Raw genomic sequence first — 15,807 nt, forward strand, 5'->3', positions numbered from 1 at the left:
CCATGGCAACCCACTGCCACAGGGGCTGCAGCCTACGCCGTCGCCAGCGACTCACAGCAGCCCAGCTCCACGTTCAGCATCACTGGCCCTCATATGTGGGATCCGAACCGGGGCCCTCTGGCATCCCAAACCAGTTCCTAACCATCACGCCACTCGGCCGGCCCCCTTGTGTTTTTCATTTCAGTTATTGTATACTTCAAGTCTGCTTGGTTGTTTGCCTTTTTTTTTCTTAGTTTATGTCTTTATTTTGTGTTTCTTTCTTATACTTTTTAATGAAGTTCTCCCTAAGTTCCTCTATTTCACTCAAGTTTAGTGAGCCTCCTTATGACTGTTTATTTGCATTATCAGGCAAATTACCTCCTTTTCCTTAAGGATTTTTTTCTGATTTTTCTTGTTCCTTCATTTGAGAGGTTTTACCTTTTCATTTTCACTTTGTATGTCTGTTTATATGAATTAAATAAAATAGCTCTCAAACAGGCTTGAAAAAGTGGCCTGATGCAAAAACAGGCTGTGCGGGATAAGTGTGGGTGGGAGCCATGTGCGGGACAAGTGTGGGTGGGAGCCAATCAGTGCCTGAGATGCTGCTGGGGTGGGGGTGGGGGTGGGAGGCAGCATGGTGACCTCGCTTACTCCCTTTGTTGTGCCAGGAACACATGCAGCTCCCTTGCAGAGGCCAGAGCCCCTGGTAGAGCCTGCTACCCTGTGGAGGTGGGGGTAATGAACAGCCCCAGCCTTCTGTTCATCTCGTTTGCTGTCAGCTGTTCAGTCCCTAGCTTGTTCCATAGACTGTGTTCTACATATGCGTGTATTGACTTTGTTCCCAGGAGCAGTGAGGGCAGCAGCCCCAACCCCTCCAGCTGCTCTTTAGGGGAAGGCCATTGACATTTTAGCAGCTGGGCTCCAGCAGCCCTGTGTCAGTGAACTCAGGCAGAACTTAAAAGCAAAATGTTTATTGGAGTGTTGTACAAAAAAGTTTAATCAGAAAATGTGTATTACAAATCATGGGAGGAAAAAAAGGACCACACATTTGGCATGCACCTAAAAGTTGCCACCACCTGTCTGGAAGGGAGTCCAGCCGCAGTTCTGGAAGCTGATGCCACTGCCCCGTGTGCACATGTGCTGGTGTGATGTGCCACCTGGAGAAGCATCAGCTGCTCGGCTGTGCCAATGTGGGCAGAACTGCCAGGTCTCTGCATCAGCTTTGACTAGGACCGAGCTATTGTGTTCTAGGTAGGCACCTAGCCCTGGCTCCAAAGGTGGGAGGGCGTCAGGGTAGTCCTTCTCTAGGAGAGGTGCTGGGCTCAGTCACAGAAGCCTCTCCCCCATCATTCTAAGTGGCTTTGAGCTAAGCTTAAGTACATTTGCACTGTTTCCCCGTTTCCCAGGACATTGTCAGCAATGTCACACGATTCTGCCCCATGTTTCCAAATGCTTGATTATTCATGAGCGTCACCAACCTCCAGTCGCCAACTGGGCACCCAGTCCAGCTGCCATTCCCCCAAACTTCCAGGAGCACCCCAGTTGCCGCCCAGGCCCTCACCCCTCCCTTCCTGTCCACAAGCTCAGCCAGGCAGAATGTTTCAGAAATCACAGACCAAAATTCCAAGACAGCTCTGATCCCCAAGGTTCCCAGTGTCAGGATGTCAGTGCCCCACATCTGGAAGCCACTAAGACTCACCTTCCCAGGGCTGTGTCTCACCCTCTCCAGCCTGTGTCACATGGTTCCTGCTAAGGGGGTGGGGACGGCGACAGTCCGCAGCCTCAGGGGCCCTGGAAGCACTCCCGGGAAAGGTCACACATGGGGTACAGGGTGCTGCGTTGCCAAGGTAGGCAAGCCCTCCGGGGGCCCACCAGAACCTTCTGTTAAGTTATTCTGATGCTCCCTCCATGGTTGGGAACACAGGGTGGCTATGGGAAGAACCCAGACCTGCAAAGACCCATAAAGCAAGGGATGCAGGCAGACTTGAGACAAGACAGCTAGCTCACTTGGGTAGTCAGCCAGCACTCTCCTGGCCCTAAGCAATTCCTAAGGAAAGCCAGGCCCCGGGATGCACCCAGGACAGGGCAGGCACGCAGCTCCCGGCCTGCTCGGGTAGCATGTCACCAAGGCTCAGTACTGCGTCTATAGGACTCGAGCTGTGCTTCTGGAAGGAGTTTGCTGTCTGGGGTTCAGAGCTCACCGAAACAGGCCCCAACACGACCCCCCCAAAGGGGTGTCCCCGGGACCCTGGCCTGAGCCCCTGAAGCAGGATCGGCAATCTGAGTACTGACCAATGTAAAAAAATAAATATCCATTAAAAAAATAACTTCTGTGTAGCTAGGTGAGGGGTGTAAATAGCAGACTAATGCAGAGGGGGTCGCTGGGCGGCCAGAGATGGCCTGTGTAATGGGGAGCCACCCTAAAGGGGTCAGCTGGTGGTGGCCTGTCTGAGTAACATCATTTCAGCAAGAGCAGTACAGACAGAAGCGAGGTTAGCAATATATATGCATAAGAATATATATGAGACGGCAGGTGGCGGCACACAGCCCTAGGCACAGGTGGGACGGTCCACTGCCTCACCCTGAAGCCAGTATCCCCAGCAGGAGGGCAGAAAGTGGTTGTTACACATGGACACTGTTCTGAAACCCGAGGTGTTTGCTGCCGAGGTTGTCAAACTTGTCCCCTCACTGGTGACAAATCTTTGATGGGAAGTGTCCCTGTGCCCAGGTTTCCTTCTCTCCTGTCCTGCTGGTCTTGCACCAGAAGCACAAAGGTCAGGTACCAGAAAGGGAACAGAGAAGCCTCCCCACGGTGCCCCGATTCACACAGGCAGACACGCCTGGTCTGCAACCCAATGCCATCAGCGCAAGAGTTGGGAACCTGCGACTCCCACGTGTCCCAACACTGCATTCCGGTTTCCAGTTGGCTGAGCCGCCAAACTTCACAGGGGACACCCCTGACACTGCCAGGCAGGAACCTGGATTCTGAATTTGGTTTTTAAAAGCTTAGTAACACAAACAACTACTGGATCCCTCCACAGTTCCTCTGCCCACCTCCAGGCCCGTGGGGCAGGCCCTCCAGCCTCCAAGCCAAAATCCATCAGCCGTTAGGTTCCCGGGCCTTGAATCTAACCAACAGGGGAACTGTCATTGAAAAAAGTCTGAACAGTGGTGAAGAGGTGGGGGGGTCCATGGAAACCCACTGATAGGACACAGCAACAGAGACCCACCCCCACATTCTGGCAGTTTGCTTAAAAATCCTCTAGAAATGTATCAAGGACTAAAGAAAGCCAATGATATAAAAATAGTTTTCAGTGGCTCTGGGTAAAGAAAGATGTATGAGGAGGCATATTCCATTCACATCATGCGGCAGCCTCGTGAGGTGGTCCTCGGGTCACCCTGGGAGGAAGAAAGGATGGCCGCAGTTAGGTGGGTCCAGGAGGCAGGCGTGTGACCATCTGGCTAGGCAGGTAGCTGGCCGCCCCCACCCCTCTCCAGGGAGGGGCTGGACCGGGCCCAGCACATGAGCCACCTCAGGAAAACCAATCCTCGACAAGATGACAGTCAGTGGCAACAGGCTCAACTGTCCCCATTCCAGACCTGTCTACATCTCCCTTAAACCTGTTCTGAGCTACACATCACCATTTTATGTCTCAGACACCAGGAGTCTCATAACATCTAATACAGTGTGGTCCTGGGCTCTCCATCTGCTCCCCAAAACCCATTATTTAAGTCACGAGTCTCTCAGACAAACAATCATGCTATCAGAGAGCATTCGCTGAGACTCCCGGGGCTATGCCTGTGCCACTTCGAGAGGCAATCAGCTTTCAACACCATACTTTCGGGTCTCCCGGGCCACTACCCCGAGGTCCACACAAGTTAGTACTCAGAGGCAAGGAGAGCTGCTCACGGCTGTCTCTGGGCTGTGGGGCCCAGTGGAGCCAGGGGCCGAGGGGCCTGGGTGGTGCCAAGGAGCGGCCAAGGGCAGCTCTGCCCAGAGCTGTGGCAACCCTCGTGAGCACGGCTTTGGGGGTGCAGCCAGCAGGGCTAATGGATGTGTGCGCATGCATGTGCACACCTGAGTGTGCTCCCGGGGCCCCTACCTGCTGATGGAAAAGATCCTCCTCGCCAAATTCAGCTCCTTCCTCTTCTCCCTCCTCCCCGTTCTCAGCCTCCCGCACCACTGAGGACCGCTTCACTGTTCTGATGGCCACTTCCTGTGTGAAGCAAGAGCCAAGGCCTTCAACTCCCAGGTGTGGGGGCCCAGCCCATGGTGGCAGTCAGCATGCTCCCACAGGGTGTCACCATGCTACAGAGGGCCATCCAGGGACCACTCACTGGCCTGCTGGCCTAGGCTCCAGCCCAGAGCTCCTGCACCAGCCCGTGGGGTGGGCTGGGCTAGGCTGGACAAGGGAGACCCCAAGACTGAGGCAGAGGAACCCCACACCCGAGCCCCAGGACACCTACCTCCCCATCGGCATTGACCAGGATGGTTCGGCAGCTCTCGCCAGTGCCCCAGCTGTTTTGGCTCTTCCACACGAGCGTCGAAGGGGGGCTGGGGGCCACCCCCGCACCAGCTGCCCACACCTGAGGACACAGGAGGACCTCTTCATCAATGCTGGCTCTAGTCCCGGTGGTATATGCCAGCAGCTGGTTCCCTATCACAACCCCCCTTCAATGCCCCAGGAATTTAATCCTTCCAGCCCTACTGCATTCTGCCCAGGGACGACAGTCACCACGGTATAAAAGAAGAGACTGAGGTTCACAGTAGCCAAGGACACTCATCTTGGCAAACGGGCCAAGCTGGGCTCTGAAGCCCGTCAGCTCCTGGGCCCATGTCCACGACTGTTACATCTCTTATCAACACCTGCTGGCCCAGACAGTCTGGACCCAGATAGCCTCCACCATGGGACCCTGGCATGTCACCTAGGCACTCCAAAGGGTTCCAGGGAGGGTGCAATGGGACGACGCTGGCACACAGGTGATCTGTGACAGCAGGCAGCTGTTCCCAGAGCTATGAGCTCAACCACTACCCCAGCCCCAAGTCATGTCCTGCTTCTCAAGCCCCCACTTCATAGCCTGTCACCGGTGTGGTAGCCAATGTGACCTCTGTCCCACTGGTGGCCTTTCTCCCCACTGCCTGTCAGTCCACCAGCCCTTCTGCAGCCACCTACCGTGACGGTCTGGCCAGCGCGCAGCATGTACTTGGGTGTGAACTTGTAAGCAATCTCCTCCCCTTCTAGGACCTGCCTTTTGACCTTCCAGTTCCCCAGAGACTGGTCCTGGAAATGGGACACCGTCTGACACAGTTCTGGAAGACTCACCCCACACCCCCGGCGCCTGGCCCCTCACCTTGTCAGAGCTGTTCTTCAGCTGCACAAACCTGCCCTCCAAATCGACCTCCTCGATGCTGACACTGCCTGAGGCCGAGGCCTGCTGGGCCAGGTGGAAGCTGCTGCCAGTGCTGCTACTGCCGCCACTGCCACTAGAGCCGATGATGGAGCCCATGCCTGGTGGCTCCTCAGCCTCCAGCCGTCTCCGCTTGCTGCGGCCTGAGCGCCCTGCCGTGGCCACACTGCTGCCGCTGCTGCCTGAAGTTGCCCTTGAGATGGTGACCCGCGATGAAGGGCTAGGGGACAGCTTTAGCCTGGGAGGGACATGGGGTGACTGGCAGTGGGAGCCAGGACAGACCCTCTGGACCGCCCCAGGTCCGCCCCCCCCAAGCCTCTGGCCCCCACCTCTCCTCCTCGCCCTCCAGCAGCTTGCGGTAGGCGCTGATCTCCATGTCCAGGGCCAGCTTGACATCCAGCAGCTCCTGGTACTCGGCCAGCTGCTGTTGCATCACGTCCCGCATCTCCGTCATCTCCAGCTCCTTGGCGTCCAGCAGCTTCCGGAACTTGTCACGCTCCCCGGCTATAGCCTCCTCCAGCTCGCGGATCCGGTCCTCAGCTGCACTAGCCTGGGGAGGGGTCCGAGGTCCATGTCAGGAGAAGACAGGGGTCCAACTGCAGGTCAGCCCCACTCAGGGCACACAAGGGACAGGACAGGGCATGGCTGGCTTCTGACCTCCGGGGCTGCATCTACTGCCCTGGGGCAGGAGGAAGGACCCGCAGAGATAGTGGGGCAGGGAGGGGGCTCCCATGCGTCACCTGCTTCTGGAGGCCAGACAGCTGGTAGCTGAGGGACTCAACCCGCACGCGCGCCTCCTTCAGCTCCTCACGGGCAGCGCTGGCGGCCTTGTCGTTCTGGTCAGAGCTCAGCTTGGCATTTTCCAGCTGAGGGGACAGGGCAGGTGAGGGGCCAGGTGTGGGGCAGAGAAGCCGCCACCCGCCATCTGCCCGCCGCCATACCTTGGCCTGGTAGGTCTGTTCCAGCTCCAGGCGGTACAGACGCACTTGCTCGTCGTGCTGGCTGCGCAACTCCTCCAGCGCCTGAGCCATCTTGAAGTCGTACTCCTGCTGTCGGCTGCTGTCCACCTCCACCAGGCGCCGCTCGTGCCGCCGCCGTGTCTCCCGCACCTCCTGGGGACAGAGCACGGTGACCCCGTCCTGGTCACCAGTATCCTCAACCCAAGTGCCAGTTTCAAACGAGGGCTCTAAACTGTGCCAACAGTGAACCTCTGGGGAGTCGCCCTGGTTACTTGTTCACATTTCACAGTCACCAGAGAGAACACAGCCCAAGTGTCTGTCAGCGGGTGACAGACACACACAGCATGTCCCATCCACACACCCATGAAAAGGAGGGAGGCACTGACACTCGCCATTATGTGGATGGACCTTGAACACACGGTGCTCAATGAGAGAAGCCAGACACACAAGGCCACACAGTGTGTGATTCCACTTATGTGAAATGTCCAAACACACACATCCACAGACAGGAAATAGGGGGTGACTGCTAATAGGGACTGGGCTTATTTTGGGTGATTGAATGTTCTGGAATTTAGAGGTGATGGTTGCTCAACTCTGTGAATGTACTAAAAACCACTTTAAATGTTACACTTTGAAAGCTTTTAAGGTATTGGAATGTTTTAATAAAGCTGCTATTTAAGAAAAGAATTCCTGGGGCCAGAATGGCGCATTGGTTAAGAGCTGGCTTGGGACGCCAGCTCTGAGTAGTAGGGCCCCGGTTCGGATCCCACATGAGGGCCAGTGACGCTGCACCCTCTATAGCTAAGGTGGTGAACAACAGCTCGACCTGGAGCTGGGCTACCATTGAGTCTCCAGCAATGGCGTAGGCTGCAGCCCCTGCTGCAGTGGGCTGCCATAAGCTACCGTGTGTGGCCGGCAGCCAGCGTAAGCGGCCAGCAGCTGTTGTGAGCTGCCAAGAGTCGCCAAGAGCTGCCATGAGCGGCCGTCCAGAGGCCGGCGACCGATCTGCCTCAGCCGGGAAGAGTGCAATACCAACATGGGCCAGTGAAGTGACGTCCTCCATAACTAGACTGAAGAACAAAAGGACAGCAATTTGTGTGTTCCCCTTCCCCGATTCCCCAACGCTGTTCCCCTCCCCCAATTCCCCAATAAAATCTTTAACAACAACAAAAAAAAGAATTCCTGACTGAGCCCATCCCAGGTGCCCAGGGGACTGAGACAGAGACCTGGCTGTCAGCACAGCTGTGGGATGAGACAGTGACAGCTGAATAAACCAGCTGATGGACATCCAAATCACACATCCCACGAGTGCAGCCACCCAGACACATGGCAGGCTGGGGGCTCCAGGGGACAAGGCTCCACTCTTACGCTCATGCCACCTCAGAAATCAGTCACTGTTACTGTGTTGTTGGTTTGTAAGAACAATAGGAATGCTCCTCAAGGAAGCCAATCATGCTCAGAGAACTGATGACCCTGCATGAGTCACGACAGCACACCAACCTTCACCATGCCTGTCCAGGCTCTCTTCATGGCCTTCCTCCAGCTCATCACAGCCCACCCTGGGGAACCCCTCCAGGAGTCCTTCCTGGGTGCCCTCCTGCCTCCCCATGCGGGTCTCTTCATGGGTCCTCTGACACATGAGGGTGCTTTCACCGGCCCCTCCTCAGCTGCCCTTCCGGCCTCCTCCCCAGCTCCCCTGGAGACCCTGGCTATCATGGGGCCTGGCTGGAGCCACAGACCACTCTTCAGCTGCATGGCCATCCTCCTTACAGCAGCTCTTCTGGGCAATGACCACATAAACCAGTCCAGCCCCAGGGTTCCATTCTGGGCCATGACAGCACAGTGGGCTGTGTGGTGATGAGGTGGGAGGGCCCTCCTACCAGCCCCCTCCCAGAGGGCACAGGACCACAACTCTACCTGTGGGATCTCAGTCCCTCCCAGCGGCCTGGCCAAGCTAAGGGGTGGAGGCCCAAGGATTAGGAGGTTGGGGGAGGGGAGCGCATGGTCCCCACCTCGCTCTTTGATAGGGAGGGAGTGGAACAGGCTGAATGGTGGCTTCAAAAAGGTATGTCTGTGTCCTAATCCCCAGAACCTGAGTGGGACCTTATTTGGAAAAGGAAACTTTGCAGATGTGGTTGAGTTATTGGTCCCAAGATGAGAGCATTCTGGATTATCCAGGTAGGCCCTAAACTTAGTGATAAGTGTCCATGTTAAGAGACAGAAAAGTGGGCTGGCTGAGTGGCTCAGTTGGTTAAGAGCGCGAGCTCTGAGCAACAGGGTCGCTGGTTTGATTCCCACATGGGCCAGTGAGCTGCACCTGTGCTGAGCTGCCAACAGGTGGCAGGATGGCTCAGCTGGTTAGATCATGTGTTCCTAACAACAAGGTGGCCGGTTCACTCCCGCATGGAATGGTGGGCTATGGCCACCCGCAACTGATTGAACACAGCACCTTGAGCTGAGCTGCCCTGAGCTGCCGACAGGCAGCAGGATGGCGACTGGACTTGGAGCTGAGCTAGCTGCGCCCTCCACAGCTAAGATCGAAGGACAACAACTTGATTTGGAGCTGATCCTTTCCCAATTCCCCAATAAAAATCTTTAAAAAAAAAACGGCAAGCCAATATGTAAACAAATGGGCATTTCATCATTCCAATAAAACTTAAAAAAAATAAATAAAGACAGAAAAGTGATATCAGCCTCAGGGTGGAGTGAGAAAACCCCTCCCTCTCCCCCCTTAAAGTTACAAGTCTGACAACTGCAACTCAACAAAGGACCCTGCTCAGCACACAAACACGTCTGAGATTCGAGCATGGGGACATGTGAAGCTGGTTGAATGGAAAGAGCAGCGGAAGCTGATCGAAGAAGGACAGACGGGGCGCAGACGCGGTCCGGTACTTCCGGCCCACTGACGCATTTGGTAGCAGGTGCAGGATTGGGGCTGCAGCCCTTACACAGTAACCAGGGGTTGGAGGGGCACAAGCCACATTCCGGCCTAAGTGGTGACGCAGCACAGCGGAGTGGCAGCCTAGACTAGAGGCTGCCGTTACCAGCCCCACGGCAAAGAGTGGACTCGCAAACCGCTTCGGACAGCACAGCGCACTGGCAGCCACTGGTTTCAAGGAGGAGGCGCAGGGAGCTCCACCAACCGCCAGCCACTTCTCACCACAGGGGTGAGGCCCTGAGACCGAGGTGACCTGGATACAGAGGGGACGCCTACCACCTCGGGAGTACTGGGCACGTTCCATAACCAAGGGGACACCACCACCCCAAATCCGGGAGGTGGCCGGATGCAGGTGAGAACACAAATTTGCGCTATAGCACCACCTGCTGGAAAGGAGAAATAAGAAGTCTACTTAACCTGCTGAATTGAATTGCTAAGGGCAAAACAGCATCTAAACCGGAGTTCATGGCCTCAAATCCGCAGGCAGAGAAACAAGCCATCTGGTACCCTGAATAACCAAGGGTACCACACTCCCTGACTTCAAACTATACTACAAAGCCACAATATGGTACTAGCAGAAAAACACACAGACCAAGGGGACAGAATCAAGAGCCCAGCAATAAACCCACTCAATATGGGCAACTAATTTTCAACAAAAGAGCTCAAAACATTCAATGGAGAAAGGACAGTCTCTTCAATAAGTGGTGCTGGGAAAACTGGACAGTCACATGTAAAAGAGTGAAACTAGACTGCCATCTGACGCCATACACAAAAATTAACTCAAAGTGGATTAAAGATTTAAGTGTAAGACCTGAAACAATAAAAAAAGAAAATATAGGCATTAAATTTACAGGCCTTGGTCTCAGATGGGTTTTTGTGAACTTAACTCCAAAAGCAAAAGAAAAAAAATAAATGAACGGGACTAGTCAAACTAAAAAGCTTCTGAACAGCCAAAGAAATGATCAACAAAACTAAAGGCCACGAGCTGAATGGGAGAAGACATTTGCAAACATTTCTGATAAGAGGCTAATAGCCAAACTATAGAAAGAACTCACAACTCAACAACAAAATAATCCAATTAAAAATTGGGCAGAGGACCTGAACAGATGATTTTCTTAGGAAGATACCCAGATGGCCAACAGATACATGAAAAGATGCTCAACACCAGTAGCTCTCAGGGAAATAAAACTGAAAACCACAATGAGGTACCACCTCACACCTGCTAGAATGGCTATTATCAATAAGTAACAAGTGTTGGTGAGAATGTGGAGAAAAGGGAACCCTCATGCACCGTTGATGGAAATGTAAATTGGTGCATCCAGGAAAACAATATGGAGGTTCCTCAAAAAAGTAAAAATACAACTACATTATGACCCAGCCATCCCACTTCTGGGTATTTATCTGAAGAAAATGAAAGCACTGATTCAAAAAGACATGCACCCCTATGTTCACTGCAGGTCTATTTACAATAGCCAAGATATGGAAGCAACCTAAATGTCCATCAGTGGATAAAGAAGATGTGGTATATATACAATAGAATAATACTTGGCCATAAAAAAAGAATGAAATCTTGCCATTTGCGACAACATAGATGGACCTAGAGGGTATTGTGATGAGTGAAATAAGTCAGACAGAGAAAGACAAATACCATATAATCTCAACTTATATGCTGCAGAATCTAAAAACAAAGCAAATGAATAAATAAAACAGAAACAGACCTTAGGTACAGAGAACAAGCTGATAGATGCCCAAGGGGAAAGGGTGGGGGAATTGAAAAATAAATTGCAAATCATATATCTGATAAGGGGTTAATATAAGTAACAGATTAGCACTGCTCTATATATTATTCATAAATTGGTAATTCTAGCACACTCGTTTTTAGATGTGGTTTTATCACCTAGATTAAAAAAAAAAAAGACCACTTGAATATTCGTTCCCTTGGTTGGTTTGAATATTGAGGTCTATTTACTACTTTCTGCACATCCAACTGGTTCAACCATGCTCAGGGTCCATGTGTGACACAGAAATGGGTGGAAACACCTGAAGGCCACTTACAAGACTTAGATACTGGCCAGAGAGAGGCCATCACAAAGGGCTTGACTTCCTAAACTCTTCTGGCATGAACCACCGTGGGTGCACATGCACACACACACACGGAACCAGAACCACTAATCCTAAAATTTATATGGAACCGCAAAAGACCCCACATAGCCAAAGAAATTTTGAGAACAAAGCGAGAGGTATCACACACCCTGATAACAAATTACACTACAAGCTACAGTCATCAGCAGTACGATGCTGGCATGAAAACACACAGATCAATGGAACAGAATAGAGCCCAGAGATAAACCCATGCTTATATGGTCAATTAATCTTTGACGAAGGAGGTGAGGACATACAACAGGGTAAATAAAGACAGGCTCTTCATGAGTGGTGCTGGGAAGAGTGGACAGGCACATGCCCACAGCACACCAAGACCCACCTCCTCGAAGACACTCTTGCGGAAGTCCAGCTCCTCCTGCAGGCTCTGACAGCGGTTCTCCAGGTCCACGCGCATCAGCGTCTCCTTCTCCAGCTGCTTTTTAGCCACTGAGTGACCATCCTCTGCCTAGGAGACGCAGGACAACAAGCTGAGGTGATTCTCTGTTTCACCATGTTTGTGGCTCCTCATCCTTAAATACACTATCTCTGACATGGGTTGTCAACTGGGTTAGGGGTTTGCAGGCTGCCGGCATCTGAGCCTCAGGCCGCTCACACCTACACGATGTCCCTCAGCTACCTTGGTCTACGGCACCCGCACATGCCCACCAGCTCAAGGTCTCACGTCTCCAGAGTGGGGGCTGCCCAGGGCCTACCTTGGCCAGCTGGGTCCGAAGCTCAGCCATGTCATTCTCGAGGCTGTGCTTGTCACTGAGGGCAGCAGCCAGCTCAGCCTCACTCCGGTGGAACAGGGACTCCAGGTCCTTCACGCGGCCCTGGGCCACTGTGAGCTCGCCCTCCCTCTTCTTGGAGCTAAAAGTCAAGAGCAGCTGTTAGCCAGGAGGGGGTAAGCAGCTGTGCGCCAGGAAGGGCCAAGGACAAGTTCACTCCTGCCTCTGAGTGGTGGGCCCTTTTGCTCTCGGGGCCTGACCCACCTTAGCTCTCAGGTAAGGGAGACTCGCCTATCAGCACAAAAGGTGACCCTTCTTCAAACCTGCCCCACACCATCAGGACTCTGTTAACTGACAAATACAAGCACTCAAAAAACCCTCAAGGCATGGGTTTTTGTGTCCTTTTCTCAGATTTTTGGACACAGAAAGGATCATTTAGGGGAGAACTGATTTTTTTTAAATTAATGTTTAATTTACTAAAGTTATAAACTAAAACCCTGGTCTCTGAAAAGCTGACTTCCTTTGGAAACTTAAGCTATTTTAAGCAGGCTCTCTTGGTAGTCTAATAGACAGTTATGTCTAATACCAAATATTTAAGATGCCAAATAAATTCTTTAATACATAACTCTTAATAGTGTAAACTTTGGGCTCTTAGACATTTCTGAATATAATTCTAAATCTTCTTGGGGTTAGAAGCTCAACCACATCGCCCCCCAAGGAACTGACTGGACCACACCCAGCAATTGTGGGGATACCCAGGGCTCCCCCTCGGCACTACTGACACTGGGGCCGGGTTGCTCTCTGTGGAGGTGTTTTGGGCACTGTGGAGGTTGAGCAGCATCCCTGGCCCCACCCACTGATGTCAGGAGCATACTGTCATGAGGACTACAAATGTCTCCAGACATCGCCCAATGTCCCCTAGGGGCAGTCACTCTGGGTGAGAACCAATGGGGACACTGAACTGCATCAGCTTGTGTGAGGTGGGGTGGCATCAAGACCAGTGATTTCAGCCTGGACAATGTCATCCTCATGCCAGAGATACATCTGGAAACAGCCCTGCCCTCACCAGGCAGAGATGACAGTGAATATGCTGCCTGCTAATTTGCTGTAAGGACAGATGAAGCGGTGGATGGGGATCAGGCATGTGCCAAGTGGCGGCTGCACCTTTAAGTGGCACAGACCTAGCAGGAGGGGACCCTGGGAATGAGCCAGGCCCAGTCTGTCCAGAAGTGCAAAGGCCCTGGGGTGAGCTGTGCCTGGCAGGTTCAAGATCACCAACAAGGCCAGGATGACAGAGCAGAAGGATCAGGATATGCAGAAAACTTCTAAACAACTTGATCTAATTTTAAGTTCTGCAGAACTACATGGAATGATCCAGAAAGCAGGGGCACTGACAGCGTTCACTGGCTTACGCACCTGTTTCTTAATTTGTCGGGTCTTCTACGCCGCTACCTGAGATTCTGTCATCATGGGGATTTGGTGATAAATTTGTCAGGAAAAGAAAAGCACTGGGGGCCGGCCGAGTGGCGCGATGGTTAAGAACTGGCTTGGGACGCCAGAGGGCCCCAGTTCGGATCCCATATATGAGGGCCAGTGACACTGCCCTCTACAGCTAAGATGCTGAACAACAGCTCAACCTGGAGCTGGGCTGCCCAGAGTCACCGGCGACGGTGACCCTTGCTGCAGTGGGTTGCCATGGGCTACCGTGTGTAGCCGGCAGCCAGCGTAAGCGGCCAGCAGCCGCAGTGAGCAGCCGTCCAGAAGCCGGCGACTGATCTGCCTCACCCGGGAAGAGCACAATGATGGTGCCAACTTGAGCCAGTGAAGCAACGTTCTTCACAACTAGACTAAAGAACAAAAGGACAGCAACTTGTCTGTTCTCCATCCCCCAATTCCCCAATAAAAATCTTTAAAAAAAAAAAAGCACTGGATGTGACCTATTGGGAAATTCACCACATTTGGGGTGACAGCCCACCCACTTCCAGCCCTGGAACGGCTCACAGAGCGGAAACAGGAAGTCAGGCCTCCAAGAGAAGCACCTGCAGATCTGTAAATTGCTCAAGGTGGGAGACTGGAATGGGTGCCCCCCAGGCCCAGTGAGTCCAGGAAACCTCCTTTCTAGAGCGAGGGCCTTAACAATTAAGTCACCAGCCCAGATGTTTACAGTCCCTCCCTTCCCACTGCATTCGACACTCTTTGTTGTCATCCTGTTTTAAATGTGCAGTCCCCACCATGCCCAGAATGAGGCAAGTCTCACTTACAGGCCAAGGGAAATGACTGTTCTGATGGCACAGTTGCCACCCAAAGAAGATGTCACAGAACAGTGGGACCAGCCTAACCAAGCCACAAAAGCCACTAGTGACACACCCCCAGATGCTGGAACATGGCAGCAGCTGAGACATCGATTCACGGAGGACATCGATGTGTCAGGGAGATGCCTGAGAGTCTCGCTTCGCCAAAAGAGCATCATCGTCATTAACCGTATCTACCTTTAGTTTAAATTTAAAAGGTGGAAAAGAAATGCACCAGGTCTGCTGGTGATCTGTTGGGGTGGGGCTGGCAGCTCACGGAGACCTTTATTTTTCTCTTTAAATTATCTTGTCTTTCCTGCTTTCTCAACAGTGAGCATCTATGACTGATGAAAAAAAACACACAACTTCTTCCATGAGTAGCAGGGGCAGAATGTCAACTCTGAACTTCACTTAATAACAGTGTATTAATACAGGCTCATCCAACATAACAATATAGCTCACTCATTAACCAGGGAGGATTTCGGAAACTAAACTTTCCACTCATTTTCCTGTAAACCTAAATCTGCTCAAAAGCTTGTGTGCACACACACAAATCCTATTAATTAAAAAGCCTATTAAAAAAAAAAGATAAAAAGAAGAAAATGCTGCAAATGTGAAGATGGCTGTTGGCTGCTGGGACTAAGAGAGGGTCTCAGAAATTAGGGTCCAGGCCTCGGTCATGGCCAAGCTAAGTAACCAGTCCCCAACTCTATGCCTCAGTTTCCCCCTCTGTAAATGGAGATGACAATCTGGGCCTGCTGGGGTCACTGTGAGGATGAAAAGGATCACACCTTTATTACTTTAAATACTTGATGTGTTTAAATTACTTTATTACTTCTGCTACTATCACCTTCAGCACCACCTTGCTCTCCAAATTTCCAGAGCCCTTTACTCATAAGCAGGCAAAAAAACATGCTTTGCAAATAAAAGCCTCCAGCCTGAAGGTCGCCTGTTCCTGCCTTGGTCTGTTTTCCAGGGTGGGGACCCTGAGAGAAGGCACAGAGGACAGACAGAGCAAGGGTCGGCAACCAGTGGCTCCCAAATCCAGGGCAGAGCAGGGAGGTGGCTGGTCCTTGAGGAGACTGGGCTCTCAATTCCAGGAGAGCGGCTTGGATTCAAAACTCTCCTTGGGCCAAATTATGTTTGGGGGGGGGAGGGAAGGTGGTCGGGAGTAGCTAGAGGGTCACGCCAGAGGCTGCCCCTACCCACCCAGCAGCTAGAGTAGCCCCGGCCTCCAAGAACCCAAACGCATGGTCTGCCTGAGTGGGGGCCCATTAAAACCCAGAGCGGGGCCGGCCGAGTGGTGCAATGGTTAAGAACTGGCTTGGGATGCCAGAGGGCCCCGGTTCGGATCCCACATA

At 52.6% G+C, this 15,807-nt stretch overlaps 1 protein-coding gene across 2 annotated transcripts in view; it reads right to left on the bottom strand.

The window, feature by feature from the left end:
* Nucleotides 1-934: 934 nt before the first annotated feature.
* The window catches only part of LMNB2 (lamin B2), a 23,697-nt gene continuing 8,824 nt past the window's right edge, over nucleotides 935-15,807 (bottom strand). Inside the window, exons 3-12 of one of the 2 annotated variants that reach the window (XM_019657487.1) lie at nucleotides 12,141-12,297; nucleotides 11,768-11,893; nucleotides 6,330-6,500; nucleotides 6,129-6,254; nucleotides 5,718-5,938; nucleotides 5,332-5,626; nucleotides 5,154-5,261; nucleotides 4,447-4,566; nucleotides 4,083-4,196; nucleotides 935-3,378 (exon numbers count right to left, since the gene is read on the bottom strand). In XM_019657487.1, the coding sequence (XP_019513032.1) occupies nucleotides 3,337-3,378; nucleotides 4,083-4,196; nucleotides 4,447-4,566; nucleotides 5,154-5,261; nucleotides 5,332-5,626; nucleotides 5,718-5,938; nucleotides 6,129-6,254; nucleotides 6,330-6,500; nucleotides 11,768-11,893; nucleotides 12,141-12,297 (1,480 nt within the window). In that variant the 3' untranslated portion in view covers nucleotides 935-3,336. Of the gene's footprint in view, nucleotides 3,379-4,082; nucleotides 4,197-4,446; nucleotides 4,567-5,153; nucleotides 5,262-5,331; nucleotides 5,627-5,717; nucleotides 5,939-6,128; nucleotides 6,255-6,329; nucleotides 6,528-11,767; nucleotides 11,894-12,140; nucleotides 12,298-15,807 lie in introns of both variants that reach the window. The other variant, XM_019657486.1, reaches the window with a different exon arrangement.

Source organism: Hipposideros armiger, unplaced genomic scaffold (assembly GCF_001890085.2).
Source record: "Hipposideros armiger isolate ML-2016 unplaced genomic scaffold, ASM189008v1 scaffold_275, whole genome shotgun sequence".
Taxonomy (NCBI): domain Eukaryota; kingdom Metazoa; phylum Chordata; class Mammalia; order Chiroptera; family Hipposideridae; genus Hipposideros; species Hipposideros armiger.